Source organism: Lycorma delicatula, chromosome 1 (assembly GCF_047948215.1).
Source record: "Lycorma delicatula isolate Av1 chromosome 1, ASM4794821v1, whole genome shotgun sequence".
NCBI lineage: Eukaryota > Metazoa > Arthropoda > Insecta > Hemiptera > Fulgoridae > Lycorma > Lycorma delicatula.
Window position 1 is genome coordinate 200,797,354 of NC_134455.1, and position 27,748 is coordinate 200,825,101.

Below are 27,748 nucleotides of genomic sequence, written 5' to 3' on the forward strand. Positions count from 1 at the left end.
GTAACAAGAGTAATGATTAAAATTTCAGTGAATTTCACTAAAAAGTCCATTACCTCAAAATAAATTCACTTCGATGAATTTGTCCGAGACCTTTTACAACTTTTTTTTTTTTTAATTTTATGTGATTAAATTTTTAAATTCTAAGAAAGTAGGATTCTTTCACAGTTCTGAAAAAACTCAAAAGAAATCAATTTTTAATGCAAAATTGTGTTAAAAAATTCATTACTTGAAGAATTTATTGTGTTTGTGAATTCATTTTTGTGTTTTATGAATTCATTGTGAAAATTTAAATTTTGGTATTTTTAAATTGCTAAAAACTAATATAAGATTAATAATATGAGATTCAAATTGGCTTAAATTTATTTAGTTAGTTTAATTAAATATGATGCAAAACAAAAATAGAATTTTTAAAGATATGTTGTAATTGAACATTTTTTGGGGTAAATGAAAAGAGTTCTAAGGTTCAAATCCTAGTAAAGGCAGTTACTTTTATATGGATTTGAATACTAGATTGTGAATACCAGTGTTCTTTGGTGGTTAGGTTTCAATTAACCACACATCTTAAGAATGGTCGACTTGAGACTGTACAAGACTACACTTCATTTACATTCATAGATATCATCCTCTGAAGTAATTATTACCTTTAGGTGGTTCCGGATGTTAAACAGAAAAAGAAAAAAGAAAGGGTTACAGAAAAGGGTTCTGAGTATGTTTACATAATTCAAAATGGTTGACCTAATGTAAAAAAAAATCATGTAAAATTAAAAAAAAAAAAAAAAAAAAACATTTATATTTACATACAAATATCACATATTTTTAGTATTATTGTGATTGATAATTTTTGGGCCACTAATCTTGATTTTGGTACCAAAAGTAACAATCAAAATGATGAATCCTATATGGCTGACCCAATGGGATGGTTGATTATCAACACATTAGTGAAATTGTACATTTTTATTTAAACTTGACTTATACATCATAATATCAGTTCCTATATTGAATGTCTGCCAAGGCATTAGCATTGGTGGCACCCTGACAAAGGCCAAACTGATGACTGTGATGTGTTAACAGATTAGAAAGTCTAAAAGACAACCTCTGGTAAAGTCCAGGGCTAGGGCTAGGAAAAGAAGAGACTATGGCGACTGGGTTCATCACAAGGAAGGAGACTTTTCCTAAGGGGTCAAGCTATTATATTACAGATTACATTATTTATAAAAGTTATGTACACAGAAGATTAGACTCCCATTATACATACAAATTATATTACATATAAATATTATTACATATAAGATTAAGTACAGTTTTCATCTATCTTGTCAGTATTTTTCTTCTATAATTTCAGAAGGTAAAAAATTTGAAATTTCACCCATTACAGAACAAGTAGAATGGATTCTGTATACTCAAGTTTTTCTGCATATACAAGACAGCAACACAATGGCATATTTCCATCTCTTTCTAAGTAATGGTTCTACTACCAAAAATCTTTTAGTATACTTAGTTTCAACAGTATTTCACTTTTTTATGTCCTATGTCAGTCATTATATATTTTGAGCCAAAAATGAAAATTATTTAGGAAGAATGTGATAAATCAACTCATTTTAACAAAATAAATTGATAAAAACATAATCATTACAGTAAAACCTTTTTTAGATTTTGAAAAAAGAGATTAAGCTACAAGAATTTGATATTAATCAAATTTTAAAAAGTTTTCCCCTTTCTATTTATAAGTATTCTGAAATTGATCATTTTTCTTAGCTATGTCTTTTAACGATGGTTACATTTTCATTTTTTCTTTTAACTTTTTTTTTTTAAATAAAAAGAACAGATAAATTCCCAATAATACCCATAGATAATTCAAATACTCTCTTAATCATCAAAAAGATTACATTTTAAACTTTTAAATTTGTGCATACAAACAGTAAATTTTAAAAACCAAAAAAACTGTTGATTTTCAAGAATTATATTTAATTAATTAAAAGTTTTCCAATAATATTTACCTTTCAAATGATTCAGGATTTTGTATAAGTTTCTCTCTATATTTATTTTACTAATTATGTAAAAGTTAAAAGATATAAAAATTATGATAAAACATTATCTAGTATAATATTATTAACAGTAAGAGTCATTTTTCTTAATTACTAAAGTAAAGCCATTTCATGTTTTGACCAGGTACTGAATCTCTTTCTTGCGCTTTTGCTCAGCAATTTTGGTTCATCTAGTTTGTCTGCACCCACAGCAGATAGTGAAACAAATAAGATAGCAGAGGCGTTTGACAGAATATCTAGGTTCAACAAATGGGTTAAACGTACACTACTCGGCTTTGTCAAGATGCTGCGGGCCAAACTGACCAATCAGATCGCTGATCAGACCCCAGGTGAGAGGCAGCCGACCAGCTGGACACAAGGTTCATATTCTCGATCTCTCTAATGTATATTACCAAATATTCTGTGTATCCCACCCTTCCTTCTGTGTAAAAATTTCTTACTGTTCCTCCCATTAATGTTTAATAATCTTGTAATGCATTTGCTACCCAATAGTATGTAGCCAGCCTTGATGTTCTTTTATATTTATTAAATTTATTGTTAATATTTGTATAAAATAGCAGTTAATTGTGGATGAAATTAATTCATATTATTACTACTAATAATCAATATGTGTTTATAAGTTTGATTTATGATTAAATCATCAATTTTTTTTGTTACTTTTTTCAAAGTAAATTTGATGAAGTTGCTCATAACTCTGAAACTGTACATAAATTTTTAATTTTATGTTTGGTGTGTAGTACTTTGACTGGTTTTGATAGGTATATTTTATTAGTTTCTAAGGCTTCATTGTTTTAATTAATGTAGAAGTTATTTTGTTCTTTTTCTCTATGTAGTTGGCTGCTGAAATTTATTCAGATGTAAATTGGGTGTTTACACTGCAGTATTTTCTTATCATATGATTTTTGATATGTTGTTTGGTATGCTAAAACGAAACATAATGCAATTCATGTGAAATTTCTTCTAATTTCTTTATTATTTCCTTAAAGAAAATTTGTAATAAAGTGATTGCATTTTTTTTTTCACATAAACTGTGCATAATATAAATTTAATATAAACTTTGCACTGTACTTATCCCAGTACATAAATCATTAGTTATGTTATTTGTATCTTTATTATTTATTTAATGAAAATTAAAAAGAGTATCTGAGTAAAATGTTAAATAACCCAGCATTCTTGTTGACTACCTAGAAAATGTACCATTAGATTTTCTTGCGGAGTACTTTTTCTATCTGAAAGTAATGAAGAAATTGATTAAAAAATATAAAGCTCATAAATACAGGTAGTGTACTTGTCGCAGAATTAGTGTACAGAGTATCCAGGCTAAAGGCATTCAGAAGTAACAGCTTTTATTAAGAGAACCAGTTAGAATAATTTAATTTTTTTTTTTTTAATAACACAGCAAATCACCAAGTTTTAATGTAGGTTAGTCAAGTTCAATTTGTGTACCTTTTGTAGCTCATCAGATGTCTAGATGATAAATCTAACTCTTGCCAGGTGTTTAGGAGCATTTGCAGTATTATTTGACCAATTGCTTAAACAATTCTTTGTTTGAAATCACCTAAATCTCACATTTTTCTCTGATGCACACAACTTTTAGTAAATCCTCAAGCAAAAAAGTTCAAAGGTGTAATATCTGGAGATCTAGGTGCCATGCAGTTGGACCTCCTCGTCCAATCCAATATCCAGGGATGATGTTTTTTAAGAACATGATAACACCTCAATGAAAGTGCGGTGGAGCACCATCTTGTTGGATGCTGAAGCCTGCAGGAATCTGAGGAAGAGCAAAGTTCTCAAGTTTGTTGAGGTACATGTGTCCTGTCAAAGTGAGCTCCATGAAAAAAAGAACGAAAACCAATGATGCCATTTTTGTGCAGTCTAACCAGACATTGACTTTCATTATGTCCCTTTCATTTTCGATTGCTGTATGAGGGTTTTCAGTACCCCAAATTTGGCAATTGATTCTGTTAACTTTACTGCATTTTCATATGTGCAGTAAAGTATTACTGCACTAAATAACAAAACATCACAAGTAACAACATGTGAGTTGTTACTTGTACACTCACAAATGGAGCCTCTTGTAAACAATAATATGAACAGTGGAACAAGGAATTTGCAGTTTGTAACTAGCCCACCTACTTGAATGCATACATAAGCCACAATCTCATCACTAACTGCAACTTTTGAATGAGTTGTAGTTTTTGAAACTAAGTTTTCAGTTTCTGTTAAAGTCATATCACACTGACAAATAGACTTTGGTGTATGTATACACTGTTGAAAGCGTGTAACTGAATGAAACTCCGCTAACAAAAGCACGCACTGAAACTTCTGTTGTGGAGTCTACATCTTGACTGACTACAACTGCACTGGTGGGACTTGGCAACTGCATATTCTGCTGACCATGAGAGTATACAGAACAAATGTTGCAGATATTTAAGCCTACATTAAAGCTTATAATTAAGCCTATGTTTAAGAGATTATGACTATTAGTTTTCTAAATATAGACCATCTATATTGAGTTTCTCAGCAGATTTTCCTTCTTAACAAATCTATGCAGCTTGAATGCTGAGAAAATCACCACAGTAGTGTCTTCTGTGCAGAAAATTTGTGCAACTGATATTGAAGAATCTTCATTTGTTATTGAGTGTCTTCAAATAAAAGGACTTTTAACTAAAGACAAATTAGACAATGCCATTACTGAAAAAATGTCACTATCACAACTTAACAGTTTTCTAATATCAAAAAAATCTTCAGAACTTATAAGTATAAGTATTTGCCTTAAAGTGTATTTATATACACAGTAACAAACTGTGCAAATGAAAGATCATTTTCCACACATTGTCAAGAATCAAAAATTATTTGAGATCTACTCTTACTCTCTAGAGATTGGCTCATCTAGCTGTTTTAGCAATCAAAGACTTAACTATGAAACTTTGTTTTCATGGTGTTATTATTGATTTTGCTCATATCAAAGCAAGAAGTAAGCAGTTTTGATGTACTACAGTTTCACTTGTTTTAGAAATTTCACATATGTAAGTTAGATGTTTTTAGGGAATGTGTAACCTCATTGTACTTGAAAATTGTTGCTATCTCTTATACCTTTTACACCATATTTTGAAAGATTGATTTTCACCTTAGTAATTGCAGCAGTAAAGTATCAAAAGTAAATATGGTAAATATACAGTAGAATATATCAGTATATAACTTTGTCAATGTTGTTTCATGATTTTGAAAGAAAATGATTACAACATTTTATGATTTATGAAGGTGAATTAGTAGGATAGTTGGAATAGTGTAGTTTAAAGATATCCACAAGGAGGAGGTTTGCCGAGAGGAGGGACAGAATAGGTGAGGAGGATGTAGGGGCAGCAATTTTCTTGGAGCCCATTGATGCAAAACATGTAAATCCGGCCCTGAATATAGGTCATTACTTTTGGATACGTTTAGCCTGGATACCTGTATTTAGATTGAGATTTGATTTTCTATGTTGCTCATAATTTTATTTTATTTTTAACACACAACAATCCTTTTTTTAATTTTTCATTAAAAGTATTTAATATAATTTTAAGTTTATAAAACAAAGATTTACTTTGTCTTAAACAATATTTTGATAGTGTTAATTCTCCTGACTCTATTGTTGTTTTTCAAATTTGTTATCAAAATCATATTTTGTTCCTTTCTTTTACTTAAATAAAATGAACAAGTAGCACTGTATGGTTGGTATGTCTTGGTGCTGTTTATGTAAAAGTTTATTAATTGTGTTCCATGAAAGGAATATAATTTTCGATCAATATTTATACACCTGAAGTTTTTGAAGGCTCAAATTAGAAGAAATTCATTCTATTTTTCAGAGAAAAGTTGGTATTTCCTGATTATTTTATTTTGGTATTATTTTGACAACAATGACTTTTTGTTTTGTTCATATGGTGTTACTACATTCTTAGTTTGATATATTTGTTATGTTTGCTTCGTAAAATAATGGCATCCTAACACTACTATGTACTGGTTTGGTGCATGATTTCTCACACTACAACTGTTTCACTCTAGACATTTTTATTAAATATTATTAGTCTATTACTTATACAAAGATGATATGACTTAGAGCAAAGAAAATTTTATATGATTCTGATTCTGTTACAAGCTTGAACGATACATTAGATCAGGAGCTGATTACTGATGTTAGTTTCTGAGTCATGCATTATCCAAAAATATTCACAGTGTACGCAAAATATGTTACCATTATTTAATTCTGTGAAACATGTAAATAGACTATTCGTACATATTATTACTAACTGTTAGCCTTTCTTTGCGATGTTATTGAATTTATTAAATATTTTTATGTACATTTATTGTCTAAAAATTTGACTTTTACTTTTTTCTGAATACCATATCTAAATTTAATGTAATTTCTCATTGTGACATTTATGTATATGATCCAGTCTTCAGTTGTTATTAATAACAAATTTTCTGAAAATATGTATAAGAGATGTGTAAAACCAAAAGTCTTTTTGAACATGTCTTTTGTCATTTGGCATTTTTGTCATTTTTTTGTCACAAGTCATTTGTCATTTGGCTTGAAGGATTTTCATTTGTTTTTGAATGTAAATTTCTTTTTAGATTGCTGTTCTTTTTTCAGGTTTGCTGATTTTTTTCTCATTGTTTGGTCTATAAAGTTTTTTCCTTTTCTTCTAGATATCAGAATGTTTTGAACTGGTAACACATTAATGTTCAGAGTATCTCATATTATTCATAAATATCTCATTATTAATACTGAAAGTCTCTCTTTGTCTAGAAAACTGTACTAAATTTCCAAAAGTTTTGGAAATTTAACTGGCTATCTTATTATTATTAACTATTTTCTTGGAATAAAATTCATTTTTATCCATACACCTCTACAAGATTCAGGTGGTTGTGAAAAGTAAGATGAGAATGTATTAGTTTATGAACCGAAAAGAAAAAGCCAAGCACTTCATGCATTAATATATTTATGGAAGAAGATGTAAAATACTGGAATTGAAGAAAAAATGTGAAGAACAAAAACATTTCCAATAAAAATAGATTATAAAATTTCTGGTGTTATCAGTTTGCTAAAACTAGAAATAAGTAAGAACAAATTCTATTCTTCTATTGTATCTCTTAACATACAAATGAATTCAGTTTTAAAGTAAATATTTATTAAATTATTTTATTTAATATTAAAAAAAACTGATGAATTGTGACCAAAAGGAAAATAAAATATATTATTTGTATTAACATAGAAAACATATTATACCTATTACAGAATTATTAAATTTTGATTATTTAATTACTTCGAATGGGAAACAATATTGACATCAGAAGAGAACAACACAAGCAAGACAAACTTTTACACAAAAAAGAAATTTAAAAATATTTTTATTGTATCTTAAGAGCTTAATGGCAACAAAACATGAATAACTCAAAATATAAGAGTATGAAAACTTTAAAAATTTATTGCTTCTTGTACCAGAGAATTTTGAATATTAGATGGTCTGATTAAATGTATACCGATGAGAACGTAAAACAGAAGCAAAAGAGAGTTAAGAGCAGGATATGTGAAAACTAATTAGATTAATCTACGTTAATGCTTTGTCTTTTAAGATATCTGAGGTCAGTTTATTCGATGTTAGAAGGAAATGAAGAGTGTAAAAACCAATTCAAATACATGAGGAAGATAATTAAGATCAGAAATGTAGTGAGGTTAACTGTAAGGAAATGAAGAATTGCTAAAATTCAGATGGCAAATAACAACTAAAATGAATCATTTTTAATTTCAATTGGAAAGTAATATTAATGTATGAACTTTCTCCATATGTAAAACTTGATTCAATTACTTAAGAATAAATAAACATTACTGTCTATATTCATTTTAATCTTAAGTCTCTTCTTTGTCCTTTTTCTCATTAAGAGCAGGTGTAGGTTTACTGATTGTATTAACTCTTATTAAAATTTACTTTAATTATTCCACTCTTTATTATTTGATATGAAAAATTTCTCAGTGGAGTTAAAACCTTTTGGTCCAATTACTATTTTAATTTTTATCAGTTATTGCTAACAGTTATCCCCTCATACATTTCCATATTTTATAAAATAATTTGTGCCACTTTTATAATTATGTAGATTTATTCAGATATAAATTGTATTTGGTACAATTGTATTTGTTTATACTTTAAACTTTATTGCATGAATGTATCTTAAGGTTTCAACTAACAATTTTTTTATGAAATGACTTACTGGTGGAATGTTCAGCAAATGGCTTTTCATCAATTCTCAAGAAGCCATTGCTTTTTCACCATTTTTTTTTTTTGTACTTGTGCAGCTGTTTAATTTACTTCCATGTAATTAACTTTGTCTTACCAGTTTTTATTATTGTAGTTTATTGGACTTATTGTTGATTTATAATTTTGTTTTCCTGCTTTAGGTATCAAATTTCATATAATTAAAGTAGTTTTTATAAGAAATTATTATGCATATTTTTTTAATTTATTTCAGTTCTACAACATTTTTCATTTCACATCAAAAAATTAAAGTTTAAATATTTAGACACTGTAAAAAAATGAATCTTTTAGAAACTAATAATATTTACAATTTATAGCCGATTTAAATGCAAACAAATGTTTTTATTGTTAACTAATAAGTAATTGGTTTAAATTCGCATTTAATAAATATATCATAAAAATTAGCAATGGTTCAATATAAAGAACACTAAAAAACACTCTGTCCTTATAATTGCTATCTAAGGTAGTTTTAAAATGTGGGTGACACTATAATTTATTATGCATTCGTCTCCTATTCAAATCATTATGTTGTAGAGCATAATTGTATGTGAGATGCCTAAGTTGTGACTCTGATTTTAACAATATTTTGATACAAAGCTGGTGACTGATATACTATTATTATTATTTTACCTGTTATATTTCAATTTCTTTGAACCTAAACATAAAGTAAAATAAATATTAAAAACACAACTGTCTAAAAAAAAATTCTGACAAACATTGCTCTTTAATATAGGGTAATTAAAGTATAGGTGACATTTTTTATATAGTATATTTTTTCACATGTGCGCATGCGCGCGCACACACACACACACACACACACACACACACACACATTTATATAGTTTTTATGACAGACTCCCGGTAAAATAAGGATTCCAACACGGTTATACATCTAAATCTGTTCAGCTCTTGAGCTACTACAGTGGAACAAACAGACATACATACACCCTAAATACATTATACTCCCTTTTGGGGAGTCATGTAAAATAAATAGTACTGATACTATTTCTTTAGTTTTAATCAGCAGAATAACATTTAAGAAAATTGATCTTAATAACAATAATTTGTTTGTATTAAATTTCTGAACTTGTTTTAAACCTTTTTAAACATTAAGTGGTATGAATCAGAATTCAATTTAGTAAAATATTCTGTTCATTCAAAATGAATTGCCAAATTTACACAAAATTTATTTAATTCAATTTTCTTCAGTATGATTCAGATTGACTGATTTTATTTCTTCAAATTGACTGATTTATGCGATTAGAGACAGTTTTTTTTTGTTTAGATCGTACTTTTTTTTTCATTAAAGATAATTTGTTGATTCTTTGAAGTAATAAGATTCTTTGCATAGTTTTAAAAAAAAATATTGAATTAAAAATGTCATGTGGGGTTTTAATGATTAACCTTCAAAATTTCTTATTTAGTGGCTTGCCATTAAATGTGTATTCTTTTATCCCATTTGCAAAATGTAATTGTTTAAATTATTCATATTTTTAGATTATTTACCGTTTTTATGGCAACCTATTATTAACCAATGAATGTTCAATTCACTTCAACCAAAATGAAAACATGTAGTTCATTTATCACAGTAGGGTGTAGGTATTCATTTAACAGCTTTGATGTGAAAAAGTGTAAATTAATTTATTTAATCTTTACAGTGGAAGGTTTCACAAGAATCTACTCTGCTTAATCAAACTAAATCATTTATCCCAGTAGTATTTGTGATTGATGTTAATTAGAGTTCATTATCTTTTAATATACATTAACTAAACAGTTAATGGTGATGACTTGAGATGAGACTCAAGTAATTCCTAAAAAATGATTGAAGTATACTGAAGAATATTAAGTATCATATACTTACTGGGCAAAGTGAGGATGAGATGGTTGTGTTGTTTCCTTCTTAAATGAACTGAATATATTTTACTTTACACCATGCTCAGCCCATTGAAATAGTGGTACCTTTACACTGATTTCTTCGGAGATTGGCTCTATGTTGAACATCATTACTCTAAAAAAAAATCAACTGTTACTGTTAACTCTGTATCTCTGGTACTTTACATGTAAAACATCCATAAAAAATGGAGGCTGCCAGTGAAAATAATAAACTTATGTACCAGTTTTCTATTACTATGAAGCAATGAAATATTCTTATTTTTAAGCTATAGGAGAATATCTATCTTAAAATTTATTCTAAATTGTAAAGTGACTAATCATATACTGTATCATAACTTAGTAGTATTGAATTTTATTAACATTAATTAAATGTATTTTATATAATGAGTGTATATAATGTACATACAGCTACTGAGTGTCTCTAGCATTGGAAAAGTCCCGTGATTAGAATTACTGCAGTTTTCTTTTTAGTAAGCTTAACTAAACTAGAATATTTTATCAAACGCGCGCATGCGTGTGTGAAGTGATCATCTTTCTTGTACTTTTTTTAATGATAGTGCTCATGATGCTTGAAAACATTTTAATTTATCCTCTTGTAAAGTAAAATACAGTTTTCTTTATAAAAAATAATTAGGCTAAGAATACATCTCATTACTTACAGTTTGAGTAATTATTGACTAAATTAATTCTTATTATTTAAAACATTATTTTAACCATTTTCACGTAATTTTTTATATAGATCGTACTTTTTTTTCATTAAAAATAATTTTGTGACTTCTTTTTTTCATTGTTAAATATTCTTATATTTTATGTTTCATGCTAACATTCTTTGGGTTACAGCCACCAGAAAGGGTGATAATTGTCTTATTATATTGTATTGATGAACATTTGCTTTTTATTGAACTAGTATTGCCATATTGCAATTTCAGGCTTTAAATCACTCACTAATTATTTAACTGCTGTGCACAGGATTTAAATATTCACATATATATTGCTTATTTCAGAATAAAATCTTTTGTCTTCTAAAAGTGCTAAAAAATAGCCAAATGTTCTTGTATTATTGTAGTACAGCACTCACTATACTATACAAACCATTCCTTTTTTGTAACTAATAAATACAAAATTTATCAGTGATATAAAGTAATCCACATATTTTGCTAATTTACAGAAATAATATGCTCAAAACAACAGCTGTTGTCTGTGCAGTATCCTTTAATAACAGCTTCATAAAACAGCTTACAGATAGCTGTTTGTAAATTATAGGTGTTTTTAAAATACTTAAGATAAGCATTCTTTCTTAAAAATAATAATGATCTCATGATTCTGTTTTTTTTTCAACCAATTTCTGTTACTATTTCTACTAAATATTCCTTTTTAACTTGTAATGGCAAACTATTTTTCATTATAACATATTGACTTATACTTTAATGCACTTGTTACAGTATATGATGTTTTAAAAAATTTTCTTTACTTAATCAGAAAACAATTAGACTTATCTGTTTAAATCTGGCCCCCTCCTTGTAGAATTTTTTGAACTTATGTGATATCAGAAGTGCTTTATTTACATTTAGACTGCTTGGAAGACTTTTTATTGAAGTCCATCGAGTAATGTTTGCAGTTTGTCCTGAATTTCCTCCAGTTACTAAAAAACTATTTCTCCAGCTTCAATTGTGAGAATTAGGCAAAAAGCCTTAAGGAGCTGCTGAATTTAAAGGTTACAGATGTCTGACATCTTGCAATCTACAAAAACTGTACCCATGGGATGGTGTACAGTTTTGCATTCATGAGAATGCAAATACATTCTCATGAACCAAAGCCATGGTTTGCAAAGCTATGGAGCAACATAGCTTTGCAAATTTATAACTCAAAAAATGTTCTTTTACAACGTATTTTGCACTGAATACTCCAGAGTTGCTACAGAACTGTGCAAAGGAATGTAAACAAAGGAGTACAGAACAAAGGAATGTAAATTCCACTCTTCATTTGATGAAAAAAATATATACATGCTCTTGGTGCATTTCTGATATGCTATATCTCTATCTCTAACAATTTCTGTTTCATCTACGGTTATAAACTCAAAATATATTTTCTGGAATATTTTCCTGAAGATCCTTTTTTCTTTTTTTTTAATCTTTTTTAACTTATATTGATTTATTAATAATTATTAACCTCTGATTGTAAAACAAAAATTATAATAAATAATAAATTAAATAACAATAACAAAAAAAATATGAAAAAATATCAGAAATTATTAATGAAATAAAATGTTATGTACTTTTAATTTTAAAGAAATGTGGATATGTAATTTAATAGGCATACAAGGAAGTCATATGGTGTCTACATCAGATTTTTCTGTTTTCATTTGTTGTGTGATTTAGATTAATGTATCTGACATTCACATCAAACATTGTCTTTTTCAACTAATATGATTATTATGCCTGCTTGAGCTCATTTTCCTTCAAATGACATAAAAATAATACTTATCTGAGAGAAAAATGAAATGTTAATTTCTTCATCTGTTCAAGTCCATTTACATGCATTCTGTGAAAAAAATTCTTACCTTACTTTCTTACAAGACATTAGCTTAATAAGCTTATATATTAGGTATTAGTAAAACAGAAACAAGAGTAAATACACATAATCAATTTAAAAGTTGTACATAATAGTGTGATAAACTAGAAAAACAGTACATTTTTATTTCTTAATTTTACAGTTATTCCTTATTTTTTAACTGTTTACTTATTTTATTTACTTAAAAATTTATAAGTTACTTATGCTTCCTTTAGTACCTTTATTAATATGACAAGATTTTTTGGCATATTGTATATTGTACAACGTTAATGTTGCTTTATTAAACTATAATTTTATGTGAATCATAGTACTATGAATCTTCACAGAACAAAGTAGTAGTTAGTTATGTTGAAACCAGGTTATGGCAAGAATTGTTTCTGTTAAGTATTAACATTGTTAATACTTAATAATAAATAATAAATACTTACTAAATACATTAAGTATTGTTTCTTTAGGAGTTTCCTTGATGTTTTTTAGGATCTATTTTCATATGAATGTGTTGATTTAGATACTGATGTGAGTTTGGGAAACTTTTGCATGTGTATAGTGTTTAGAATTAGTTTTTTTTTTTTTAGAGTTTTTTCTGTACTAAATCTCGAACAGTGAATAATAAGGTTCAGTTTTGCCTGCCGCTGGTAATCAAAAGCAGTAAACAACTTTATCAGTTATCTAGTTTTGGTAGAATAACAATAGAAGTTATCTTCTGATAGTACAGACCAATATTATTATTTGGTTATTGGAATTAATTTTAATTTTAATTTAGCTAGTGGCTATCTATTGATAACAGTGACTCGTTGTGTTTCCATGTTATTGTGAATTGGAATATGGCCCTGATAACACTAGAGACAAGTTGCAGCGTCGTAGTTCACTTCTGTCTGCGGGATCAGCAGAGAAAGGTGTTCCTGGGACCTTGGAGGCACATTCGAAGCGACAGGAGTCTAAGGGGATGAAAAGGGTTCGGCCAGTGTTATCTGAAGAGGTACACTCTGTTCCTGGAGGATTGAAGGACTTGGCAAACCAGTTCAACCTGGTGGTTTATATACTACATCAGCATATGGGTTGGGGGCTGAGTAAAATATTATACAGCATGAAAAGGACCTAATCAAGATTCAGAAAGGCCTGCAGGTGCTTACCCAGCTATCCCCTCCTACAGCCGGGATTTCACAAGCTACACAGACAGAAGGGCCCAAAGAAGTTAGTATGGAAGATATTCTGTCGAAGACCCTTTCCGATGACGAGTTGATTGATCTAATTCCTCGCAGATGGCCTGCAGGTATTATTCAGAAGAGGTCAGCGTGACCAAGGACCTGTCACTGGAAGCAGGGGACAGATATTATTTTAGAGATCTGTCCCGGACGCAGTCTGCAGGTGACGGCTCAGCCCAGGAGCCTGACATCAAATCTGGCGATGTAGACAGAGATGTCGCGATGATTATGGGCAAGGACTCGGAGGCGGCCTAGAAAAGTCGTTTTGTTATTTATTATGATTCCAGGAAGGGGGATTGAGATTTCCTGGTTGCTATATTGGAGTCAGTGAAGAGGGTCCTTGAAGATGCAAACGTATCAATCTTTATCTTACCGGGAGGGGGAATTAATGCTCGATTAAGAAGATACTGGAGATCGGGAGGAGATGGTGAAGGGGGTGATGCTGCAGTTGGACCCGGCACAAATCAGTACGCAGCCTGGTGTTAAGAAATCCCCCCCACCCGATGAACGACAGCAGAACTGTAGTGGTTAAAGCCGCCGACAGATCGTATGCGAACCTGCTTAGATCAATGAAGGCCGTTGTTACACGGGATGAGGCCGAGGATGTCTTATTTTTGCGAAAGGGTAATCAGGAAGAGCTGCATGTTAAAGTAAAAGGTTTGCAGAATACAGAGCGCTTCACCTCGGTGTTGAGAGACAGGGGTGCAGACTTGAAAGTTGATCTCAAGTCTCGCGGTGGAAGACGGTAGTGATCCACATCAAGGATGTGAACGCGGATATTACAGAGCGGCAGGTTAAAGAAGCTATCGTCCGGATCTTTGGTGATACTGATGAGCTCCGTATTACATCGATGAAGCCCGCGTAGGAGAGACAAAAGCATCACGGTGATCACTACTTGGTTGATGATCGCATAAAAGAAATTGGTTGATGAACGCATACGTACGGGATGGGTTTTCTGCATATGTTTTGTAAAGACGAGAATCGCTGCTAGAGGTGTTGGCGTATGGGCCACCGAAGTTCTGAGTGTAGAGGATCGAATAGAGCAGATCTGTGCTAGAATTGCGGTAGCAGGGAGTACCTGCAGGGAACCTCAGATGTGTTTGGAATGCGGCCGCGGGGAGCATCGCACGGGATGAGTGCTATGTAAGAAATCGCATAATGCTTAAACTTATGTTATTGAACGCTAACTCTCTCATAATCTGCTCGGGGAAATGGCGAAGCCATATGATGTTGACTTGCTAGTAGTGACAACCCAACCGGAGAGAGGCATCCAGGAGTGGCTGGTATGCCGATTCGAACGGGGACGTTGTTATTCGTAGTGTCAGGAACAGACACGGCTGGCGGTTGCCTGAAGGGAAATCCGGCATAGTGGCGGTTGAGTTGGCAGAGGCCGTGGTGGTGGATGTTTATGTATCGCCCAATTGCGAGCTTGCTGATTACGATGTCTTCATGAATCAGCTGCAGGATGTGATCTTCAGGGCACTAGGAAGGTTATAGTGCAAGGTGATATAAATTGTAAGCCCACTGAGGCCGGAAGTTCGCATACTAATCGGCGGGGTCAAATTCTGATGGATATGATACAGCTAACGGGACTCTATTGCGTCAGTGATCGGACGCTGACATATGAGGCTCGGGGTCACAGCTCGGTACTGGACCTTTCATTGTTGGATGCTGGCTGGAATCAAGATCTATGTGCCTGGCGAGTCTTGGAAATAGCAAGTGACCATTTAGCGACGCTCCTAGAGCTTCGGGACCCCTTATTTCGGGTCAGGGAGTGGGTGGTACCTTACAAGCTTTCCCGGCGACAAATGGAGATTGTGGTCTGGAATGTGGCAGCAAAGGTAAGAGACGGGCCCCGATTATCGCCGGAGGTTCTTCAGGACGAGATACGTCGTGAGATGTGTGCCTTCCCGGTTCACCATGAGGAATACAAGCCGCCTATTGGTGGACGCCGCATATCGCGCGGTATCGCCGTGACTTACAGCGACTGAGAAGAATCAAGCAGAGGCTACGACGTGGCACTCGGCCGGGTTATGAGATGGCCGTTCAGGAATATATCAACTGCAGGAGGTCTCTTAATTTCGAGATTAAACAAGCGAAGCGGCAGAAATGGCTTGAGCTGTGTGCGGACCTGGACAGGCATCCCTGGGGGCAGGCGTATCGCATCGTCATCAAGCGGTTTGGGTGTTTGCGGTTTCAGATGTATGGTGGGGGGATCCCGCAGGGGCCAGTTCTGGGGCTCCTCCTTTGGAACATCTTTTACGATGGTGTCTTCGTCTTTGTCTTCCAGAGGATTCGAAAACTATTGCCTACGCGGACGATCTGGCTGTGCTGGTTAGCGGGAAAACAGAGTTAGAACTGCAGGAGAAAGGAAATGAGGCACTGGCGGTGATTGACACTTGGATGAAGGAACATAGCCTTGCCATTGCACCGGAGAAAAGTATATATAATATATCACCCTGACGGGTAGAATGAGGGTTGGCCATATTGCCTTAAGGATAGGCGAAAACTGTTTGCAATCACCCTGACGGGTAGAATGAGGGTTGGCCATATTGCCTTAAGGATAGGCGAAAACTGTTTGCAATCTCGAACTACAGACAGATACCTAGGTGTCGCCATCGATAAGGCGACTTGGTTAAGCAAATATATCCTAGATAGTTGTGATAAGGTGGAGAAGGTCTTGTTATCTTTGAGAAGGCTGATGACGTCGCAACTTGCTCCGAAGGTGTCTAAGCGCAAGGTGATTATGGTGGCCATGATGTCCACCCTGTTACATGCACCAGTTTAGGGAGTGGCGGTGGAACAACGGAGAAATCTTCAGCTACTGTAAAGCATTCACCGTAAGGCTTTACTAGATGTGGTCTCGACCTACAGGACCGTTTCCTATGCGGCGGTGTGTGTGCTGGCATCCGCCCCCCTGGTGGATCTGTTGATACGAGAGCTCATCGAAAGACATGGTGGTACTGACAGAGCAGAGGTGTCGGCAGCAAATACGCTGCGCATTTGGTGTGACAGGTGGAAGACTGGAGGAAAGGCATCGTGGACGAAAAGGGTAATCCCGAGCCTAGAGACGTGGTGCAATAGGCGGTATGGAGAGGTTAACTTTTATACTCCACAAGAGCTGTCCGGAAACGGCTGCTTTCAGGCCTACTTTCATCGTTTTGGCCGTCGGGAATCACCGGAATCACCTAACTCCTGGGGAGTTAGGATGGGTGTATATTAAAAGACCGAGTCACGGGAACGATACAGTCGGGCCCGGTACCCCCTCCTCTGCGGTTAGAAAGGCGCTAAGGTATAGACAGAGTCCCGATTCCTGGGAAGAGCCTGGGAACGACATAGTCAGGCCTGGTTAACCCCTCTCAGGGATTAGAGGCAGGTGATAAAAGATCCAATGGCAGGATGACCTGTCATGCCAGACATAATGCCGGTAGGCAGGGAGGCCCGTTAGAGTTTTAAGGGTACTCTCGTGGGCTGAGCTTTACTTAATTGTATATCCGGCCCAGGGAAGGGGGAAAAAAGTTATGGTAAGAAACCATAAAAACACACATACAAATTTAAATTAGAGATCAAAATATTTAAAATTTAATTAAAATTAAAACTTTATTTTGCATGGATGATATTAAAAATTCATTTGTACATATTATTTTATAACTAAAGTAAATCTGTACAATACTTTATGTAAGCTTTCCATTAACAGATTTTTAAAGAATGTTTTAACACATCATCTGTTATTAAATCAGTAATTGCTATTAAAAACTTACTAATATCATTTATATATTTATATTACTTTGCATACTAACATTGTACCCATCATACTTTGTATTAATCATGTGAAAATTTTAATTCTACTTGAATTGTAAAAATGATCATTTACATTATATGGATTTTTTTACAATGTTAAAACCAACATAACAGTTGAAAATATTTCTTATAATGTTCATTACATTTCTTTATTACAAATAAAATACTAAACACAAAACCATCATTACAAGTGTAAACAAAATATAAGAAGTACAAAAATGTTATAACTTTAAAATTTATTATTTACCACATAATAATTAAATTGAGTATAGTATAACTTGCAATAAATTTACATATGGTGAATAAAAGATCCTTTTGTGAATAGATTCCTATAGTGGGTTAATGTAATCCCCAGTAAGTGTCTTGAGACAAAAAATTGAATTATCATTAGACAGAAATGTAATATGATATTATACTCTGAAAACATTTAACATATCTATCTCTCCATGATAAATATAGAATTTCCTAAAACAATTATTAAAAAAAAAATTTCCTATTTTCTGACCCTTATTATCTGACATTGTGTTACCTCTTGTTTTCAAATTGTAGCACTCATATGACTATATCAAAAAATAAATATTATATATATATATATATATGTAGAGAGAGAGAGAGAGAGAGAGAGCACACACATGAAATAGTAGCACACATATATAATGATAGAAATTTTGGTTTAAAAATTTCAAGTTATATTAGTGAAAAACAAGTAGTAAAAAACAAGTTATATTAGTGTGTAAGGTACAATAACTATTAAAATACAATGTGATTGTACTATTATCTGATAACATTAGATGATAAAATCCAATCAGAAAAATGTCAGTTTACAGATTATTTGTAAATTATGAAAAGCACTATAAATCCAAGTACACCTTTTTGAGGGATTTTTTTTTTAATAGCTAGTCCTTTTAAAAATATGTAAAACCACTTTCAGAGTTTCAAATTATTTGTTATTTTATTAAATAAATGATCCTGACCGAAAGGATTTCTTTGTTAAGAGACTGTGGTTTATGATAACTATAAGAACAGCTTCTATTTTTGTATTATGTATAAAAATGTGAGTTGCTTAAATTGTATTTATTAATCCTTGTTGTTTAAATTTCTTTGTAAGTATGAAAGGAGTTTTTTGAATTTCATAATTTAAAAAACAGTCTCGGCAAGCTTCTCCGTTACCTAAAAATTAATTATAAAGTTTTTTGTAAAATTAATACTCTGTTTAGAGTCAGAAAAGAATCTGAACCAATAGGATCTTTTTTAAAAATTGTTATGCTTACATCTGAACTATATTATTACATATTTTTTCTAGCTGAAAATGTTAAATTGTGTTCATTAATCGTAATTGGTTTTTAAAGTGTTTTCAAACAACACTAGCTTTGTTATGTGGTGAGGCATATATTTCACATTATTTTAATTGTAGCTCATGCACGACTTTGCTTACATTACCCAGCCAAGTTTACAAACTTTCAAATAAATTATAAATAAGGTTAGCCCTAATATTATCAGAGAGATACCTATAGTATCACTAAAAATAATTTAAGGACACATTTAAATTTATAACAATTGTTTGTATTGAGAAAGTAATATGAATGTAAAAAGTTGTTTTCAAAACAGATTATTGATGTTTTAATTAATCAAACTAAATTTGACAATTCAAATGGAAATTTGCTATATTTCTGTCCATGACAGTTGGTGATAAAAATTACTTAAAAATACACATACTTTTGTAAATGAGAAACTGAACCAAATTTTATATTACAGTTATTTTAATGACTTACATTGGAGCATTTTCAGTCATCCTTATGATCATCTTCAGTGACTTATGCTGAGTTCTTCCCCTGGTGTCAGCTGTTGTTACTGCTGACAGTTTTTTTTTTTTCATTAAGCAGATACATATTTAGAATGTAGTTGAAAAGTATGTTGGGTTTGCATTTTATCTTTTCATTTAATTTATCTATGTGCAGTCATATCTATATATTTCATAATATTCAAAAGTGTTAAGTTGTAGTCTTTTGTTACATAGAACATCAAGGCTATTATCAGGGTTGGTGGATTTGTATCTATGAGATGGTTGGCAAATGTTGACACTGTGTTGCTATCCTCCACAACAACAGACGTTTGAAAGCCGTCCGCTTTCAAATGTCTGTTGTTTCTTTGAAGCTGAGGTTTGTTTGATCAATGTTCACTGGAACACCAATTACTCGAATTGACCTTTGGAAGGACAAATCTGAAAAATTAAAAAGGGCTATCATGCATAGTTGATATATTCTAATGTTTAATGATTATTATACTTATTAAGAAGACAAAAATCTAAAAAATAAATGTAATTCAGTAAAATTAAAGATATTTAGAACATATAAATTAGATACAAGTAAATGTAATTAAAAAAAAAACAGGTATAAGAGAATCAGAATTTACAAAAATTAACTACCCTTCTGCTTTATAAAAAAATTAATTTAAAAAGGCTTATTAAAAGGAATTTATAAGAAAATCCTTAACAAAAAGAATATTGTAGAGAAACTGAGTTAAATTACTATGTATTATAAAAACTGTCATTTCTTGAAAATTACAACAAAAAAGTACATTATGTGTAATAGAATAAAACTTATATTGGGGAAAGAGAAAGCTGCAAAGAAGGTGGAGATTGCAACATGGTCTTTCAGAGACTAAAATCAAAAAGAACTATTGACAGTCAATAATCAAAATGTTCCTTTAAAAACACTTTCTTTTCTTAAAACAACCTGTATTCTGTACTTGCTTTATACATTAAAGCAAGTAGAACATTACATATGTTCTCATTTATGAGCTTCAAGATCACATAATTGTTTTGAACAAAGAATCTGTGTAGAATCTATTTTTTTTTGTCCAACCAGTCCATAGGAATTAATATTCATGATCTCTACAGCCTGGTATTTCTTCTGCAAACTTCCTTATATTTTCAACATTGTCATGATGTGTTTCATCAATCTAGTCATTGTTATATTAAAAGCTTAATTCCACACTGTTGCCAATCCTATTTTTTTGATAGAATTCTATGCATCACCCATCATATAACAGCCATCTTCATTATCACCTAAAAGGATATTTTTTCATTAATTGCCTGCAGTAAAGCCTTTTCAGGGAAACGATAAGACTCCATTGGTTGTTAACTCCACGATAACGATCCATTGTTTGTAAAGTGGGTATAACATTTAGAGGTAGAAACTGAATTTTTGAATTTTCCATTCTCTCTTTCTAAGTACTCTGATGAATAATGAGTCAGTACATTACCTAATTCCCATTTTTGCCCACAATCTGCTGGTACTTTTTAATCTCTGGTAAGAAATAATTATCATTCTAATCTGAAAAAAATGTTGCCACTCATCCATGCTTTCCTTTGGTTTTTGTAAATAACTGGAGGGCTTTGAACACCTTTAAAATTATGTAGTCTTTTTTATTTGCCATTCAGTATAAAATTTAATCGGTAATCTCCAATTGCATTCCACCAACTAACTATGTTATACTTTCTTTAGTCATTTTGTACCCTGGAGCTAATTCTTATTTGCAGGAAATTAAATGTTTATTAGAAAGAGCTTTCTGTTCAAGGCTATTGACGTTATAAACAAAATGTTCATCATAATCTTAAAAAAAAAAAATAATCATTAAATTGTTGAATAGATTTATTGCGTCTGGGACATTTGCTAACACTTTTCTCCTTGAATCTCAGGTTGTGAAGTTCTATGGTGCCATTTAAAATATCAAAGCCACCCCATACTTTGCTTTAAAATTTTTATCTCCATTTATTTAGTTTCTCATTTAAAGTGCATTCTCTACTGGCATTGGTCCAGAAATTAGCTTATCAAAGGATCGCTTCTCAACAAACCTCCATAAAAGAACCCGATCCACCTCTTTGTTTGATGCTTTCTTCATTGTCTTGCTGAAAAACTTTATTCTTTTATAAGTTTCTATACTTATTTCATAATGATGACTTCAATTTTCCTAATGTCTGAAATAGTTGATATTCCTACGCTGTATTCATCGTTAACAATTTACCCCATATACTATTTTTCTAAGATTTTTACTTTTACTTTCATTGATTTTTACTTTTTCTTTCAAGAAAACACACCATATAATTGTTGTAGATATGGTGTTAACTAATCAAATTATGACATAATGAAAATTACACAGCCTAACCTGAGTAAAGTTATGGAACTTAGACAAGCCAAAGTAAAGATGTCATTTGTTTTGACCTACTGTAAATTTACAGCAAAATAAAATCCAATATCATTGCATCATAATTTATGCTTGATCTATTAATGTGTTACCATCAATCTTTTGAGAAGTTAATTTTATGATTAGTTTAATGCAAGCCTAAATTTACATATGTTATGTACTATAAGAATTGTGAAAAAGTCAGTTAAAAACCCAGTAAAAACAAAGATAGATAAAAATACACTTTCCTATTAAAAAAATTTTTATTTAAATAGTATTTACACTACTTAAATAATGTATTAATGTTTTTAAATTATCTTAAGAGCTTGCAAGCAGTCAATGTTGGACATCTGGAAAATCTACTGTCAGATAATCACTGTGCATTTAAAATGGTTAAGTTTATATCTTCTAAACATATCGTATTTGTTTGGTGATTGTGTTCTGTGAATAATGATTCATTTTGTTTGTTGTTTTGAAGGCTATTTTGTATCCAGATGTTTTTAACTGTTTGAACTATTGTTTGTGTATATTTCTCTTAATGTATGTTGAAGTGATATAATCTTTGATTTTTCTTCATTATTATTTCTATTGATTTTATGTAAATGTTTGTCAGTGTTTCGGCTGTTGTACCAATTTGTGTTAGATATATTATAGAACAATGAATTAATACTTGAAACCCCTCTTAACATTACAGTCAAGATTTCCAACAAATCTCTGAAAAATCTTAGACACAAATACAACACTGAAAACAACCTTGATATTCTACACAAAAAGAGCACAACTTGAACATTATGATATTTTCTATGGTAGTAACCAGCAAAAATTTTTTAACATTGTAACTGTTGGGTAAAGTTAAAAAAAACACACAGCTAGTATTTGCCAAAAGAAATTGGACTTTAATGAAAACAAATGAATTTATGTTATAATTATCATAACCTTAAAAACTAAAAAGAAATTATGAAAATAACATAATTTAATGATACATGAGAATATCAACTGAAATCAGCGTCTGAACAATGATAGTTAAATGAAAAAATACATGAATATACGCTTCTAAATACAGATTTTGACCATATACATTTTTGACAAAGCCTGAAAGAGAACATGAAACACCTTAATTTTAATTATAACTTTAGAAAAATATAACATCAATAAACATAGTATGTCTGAAAAACTATTGCATTGCTGACAAATGCTGTAATATTGAAAAATTAGGAATGAACAAATGTCATTAACTTAGAAAAATAAATTACAGTAAATCTTAATTGGCACTGGCCTTTACTGATTTATGAACCACAAACTTAACATTAAATAATATAAAAATGTAATTCTAGTTTAACGTAGAAAAAGGACACAATAATATTATAGTACAAAAGAGTTAATTACAATATAATCACACTGAAATTAATTGAGCACATGAAATAGGTTGCAGCTGAACAATGACAACCTTATGTAAGTAACCTGTCGTGACTGTACTTAAGTGAAGTTGAAACTTGAAAGGCATAGGTATGATGAACTGAATGTTCCAAAAAATTTGAATGATAACATAATGGTTTAACGTAATAAGTAATGAAAAACTGAACTTGCCTGTAGCACACAAATATTAGCCAGAGATGAACTCGTAAAAGCAAGTACAGATGAATACCTACGTAATCCTGGGCGTAGTCCGCACGGTGTGTCAGGAATACAGAGGTGTGATGTGGTTTGGTGGTAGAATGATGCGTAGAATCTCAGATGTGTAGTGATGAGTTTGAGATTCTGCTTGAATGAGAATGTTACCACAAAGTTTGCAGGAGAGTATGGTCCTAGGCGACTGCACTGGTGAGATGTTGGATTTACTCTGCCGAAAAGATGGCGAAAGAAAAAGGGGGTAACCAGATCCAGGTAGTGGACAGGAGAGAGTGTGTGTAAAAGACAAGAGATGTGTGCATGTATTAGTAAGGGGACGAAAGAATAACGGGTGTATGAAAAGGGTAGACAAAAATAACTCGATAGAAGAATGGACGCGGTCGCTAAGTATGACGGAGGGAGGGTCGAACACAAGAACAATAATAGAAACAGGTGGACTTTACAAACACAGAAATACGAAACAAAGTGAGATTTAAACAATCCTTGTGACAAAACAACGGGACCCACCCTAGCTTGGAATTCGTAGAAAATAACGGAAAACTTTATGCCAGAATGGCGTAAACAGTAACAGTAATATATTTCATAGATACTGAATGACTTGAAAAAACCATGCCTATGATAGCAACTATTATTCCAGTGGAAAAGATACAGGATCTTTAACTATACTGAAATCTTTACCAATATAGTACTGTGTCAGCAAGTATGATTAACAAGAAGCATATTTCAGATAGTTTATAATGCTTCATATCAACAATTTTGTTAAAGGTTCTTAAGCACACAAAGGAGTATAGATTTTCTTAGGCGGACTTCGTAACAACCTGTACATTAAAATAAATAAAAATTCTTTTTTTTTGAGAAGGTTTTTCAATTATTACAGAAAATACCATTGCCTTATATATTCTTATTACAATGCAATAATGTATTTACAATTGTGAGTGATGCTGCTTGTTTGTAAATGTTTAGGTTGTTTACAACCCAGAAAAGAATTACTGTACATATTTTTCTATTTATTAGTATGTTAGAAAATCGAAATTAAATAAAAACAGGAAAAATTGTACATTGTAAGCAGATATAATTTAATATTTTTTTCAATATTTATTATTAATCTACATTAGTATAGAAAATTAGTATAGAAAAGTATTGTTTTATGGCTATTATTTTATAAGGTTTTTAACATTTTTTATGAATTGACTAAATAAGAAATTGAGTAAAGATGCTTTGTTTCTTAAAAGAGTAATTTATATCTCCACAGCTAATGAAAGCAGTGCAGATCAAGTGACAATGTAAATAAATATTGCATCTCTTTTTTTACATCAAGAAAAAAGAGAATAATTACACTGATAGACAAAAAAAAAGTTTTTAGTGTTTTCTTAAGTGCGATAGCATAACATGAACTGATTTTTTGCGTACATTACAGATCTGTAAATACAATTTTTCTTAGTTTTAAATAAATTACGCTTAAAAAAAAATTAAATGAAAATATAGTTAAAATCTGTAAAATTTATATTTTACAGATATACCTGTGTTTGAATAATTTCACTGATGCTTTTCTTTTATAAATAGCCTCAGGCACATCCTGAATTATGTCCAACAGTAATCGGCTAGCATGTTAGTATTCCATTTCCCTTTCTAGTGGCTTTCCATCACTGAAATGTCTTGGTGGAAACGTTCAAAATGTTTGTCACTTATATCTCCGAAGTTGTCCGGGAAAAAATCCAGATGCAGAAAAATGTATTTTCAAAGACATATTACATCCCATAGTTCGGTATGAAGTAAGACGTTGATTAGCAATATTGTGGTAATTGATGGATTTTTGTTTGCCAAGAAAGTTTTTGCAAATGACTTTAAATGAAACCCAAGCTGCAATTTCCACATAATTTAACATCGAGTTAAATACATATACGAGGGTTATTTTTTTCAAGGTTCGATGGGTCGCGAAATAAAAACCCGCACAAAAATCGGATGAACCTTTGCGCATATGTGCTGCGCAGCGTCTCTAGTATGGCCTTCAATCACGCCGCGTCACTTCGTTTAGTTCTGAACACGCAGCTAACAAGTAAACATGTCCACAACAATAGCATCTCAAGTGTGAAGTGCGTGCGTAATTTGATTTCTTCAGCCTGAGGGGTGTAATGCAGAGCTGAAATTCATCGACGAATAAGTAATGTGTACAGTGAAACTTCAATGAGTGACAGCAAAGTGCGACAATGGTGCAGGAACTTTAAAGCAAGACGTGCAGATGTTCATGATGAAGGCGGTCAGGGAAGGAGGCGAGTGTCAACCGATGATCTCGTTAAGCGAGTTAATGAGGCAATTCGAGAAAATCGTCGTCGGTTAACAATTTCTGTATTGAGTGATTCATTTCCTGAAATTTCAAGGTCAGATCTCTACACCATTGTGAGTGAGAGACTTCAGTACCACAAACTGTATGCGAAATGGGTTCCCAAGATGCTGTGCGACCATCACAAAACAATGAGAATGGACGCCTCCCTAATGTTTCTCCAGCGCTACCACAATGAAGGAGAAGATTTTTTGAACAAAATTGTCACAGGGGACAAGACATGGGTCCATTTCGAAACTGAAGAAACAAAAGAACAATCCAAACAGTGGAACGTGGCGCGACTATCAATGCAGCCTCATACTGCGTGACTCTTCAACGTCTACGAAGGGCAATTCAGAATAAGCGGAGAGGAATGTTGTCATCAGGCATTGTCTTTCTCCATGCCAATGCTCGGCCGCACACTGCAGCTGTAACAAAGAAGCTCCTGCAGCGTTTTTGTTGGGAAGTGTTTGATCACCCACCATACAGCCCGGACTTGGTTCCATCCGATTTTCACCTCTTTGCTCACATGAAACGCTGACTAGAAGACAACATTTTGGCACAGATATCGAGCTGCAGACCAGCGTAGAAACATGGCTGAAAACACAGTCGGCTCCGTTCTATGACGAGGGTATTGGAAAGTTGGTATCACGCTGCGACAAATGTCTAAATTGGAGTGGCGACTAGGTAGAGAAATAGCGTAACTATGTAAGTACTTGTTAAAAATAAATTTTTTTTTATTTTCACTGTGGTTTTAATTTCGTGACCGATCGGACCTTGAAAAAAAAATATCCCTCGTAGTAGTTAATACATATAGTTGGTCTTTGACCAAGTCTCTTATTTGAGGACTAACAAATATTTCATCTTTAATTTTTCCTTCACTTTCATTCAGAAATTTCTTTTCTTTTTTTTCCTGTTTAGCCTCTGGTAATTACCTTTCAGATTATACTTCAGAGGATGATATGTACGAGTGTAAATGAAGTGTAGTCTTGCACAGTCTCAGTTCGACCACTCCTGAGATGTGTGGTTAATTGAAACCCAACCACCAAAGAACACCGGTATCCACGATCTAATATTAAAATCCATGTAAAAATAACTGACTTTACTAGGACTTGAATGCTGGAACTCTCGACTACCAAATCAGATGAATTGGGAGATACCACTATACCAATCTGGTGGGTTTATTCAGAAATTTCTGCCGATGTATAAAAATTTGGGATTATCATTCTTCATTGCTTTTACAAACTTATTCCTTAGGCCTAGCTTGATATTGAGAGGGGGTAAAAATATTTTTTTATGTTTAACTAAGGTCTCATGAATAATATTTTTCCCATTTAGAGTTAAGTTGTCTCGTTTCTTCCACTCTTTGGTAACATGTTTATACTTAGCTCATCTGCCCCATTCGCAAAGAAAACACATGTACTTAGTATAGACTATCTGCATGTATAACAAAATAGCTATAACTTTCAAATCACCACATAAGTTCCAGCTATGTTTTGTATACTTTATTTTTTCAAGAATGTCTTTCATCACATCGTATGTCTCTTTCAAATTAATACTATAAGCCATTGGTATCGAAGGATATTTGTTACCGTTGTGTAGTAGAACCACTTTTAAACTATACTTGGGCAAATCTATGAAAAGGCGCCAGTACTTAGGTTTATGAACTTGTCCTAAGTGCAACATAAGCTCATCAATATTTATGCAATAAACCAAATTATCTTCATCAATAAAGTACTGAGAAAGTTCTTTTTGTCATCTTCGTAATTTTTGTATTTTTTTAAAATTAATTCCGACCTTGCAGTC

The 27,748-nt window shown here is 31.9% G+C and overlaps 1 protein-coding gene across 1 annotated transcript in view; it reads left to right on the plus strand.

Moving 5' to 3' along the window:
* Window positions 1–27,748, plus strand: part of para (sodium voltage-gated channel paralytic) — a 544,951-nt gene that overhangs the window by 365,789 nt on the left and 151,414 nt on the right. Inside the window, exon 22 of the mRNA XM_075370553.1 lies at window positions 2,170–2,374. Coding sequence (XP_075226668.1) covers window positions 2,170–2,374 — 205 coding nt within the window. The remainder of the gene's footprint in view (window positions 1–2,169; window positions 2,375–27,748) is intronic.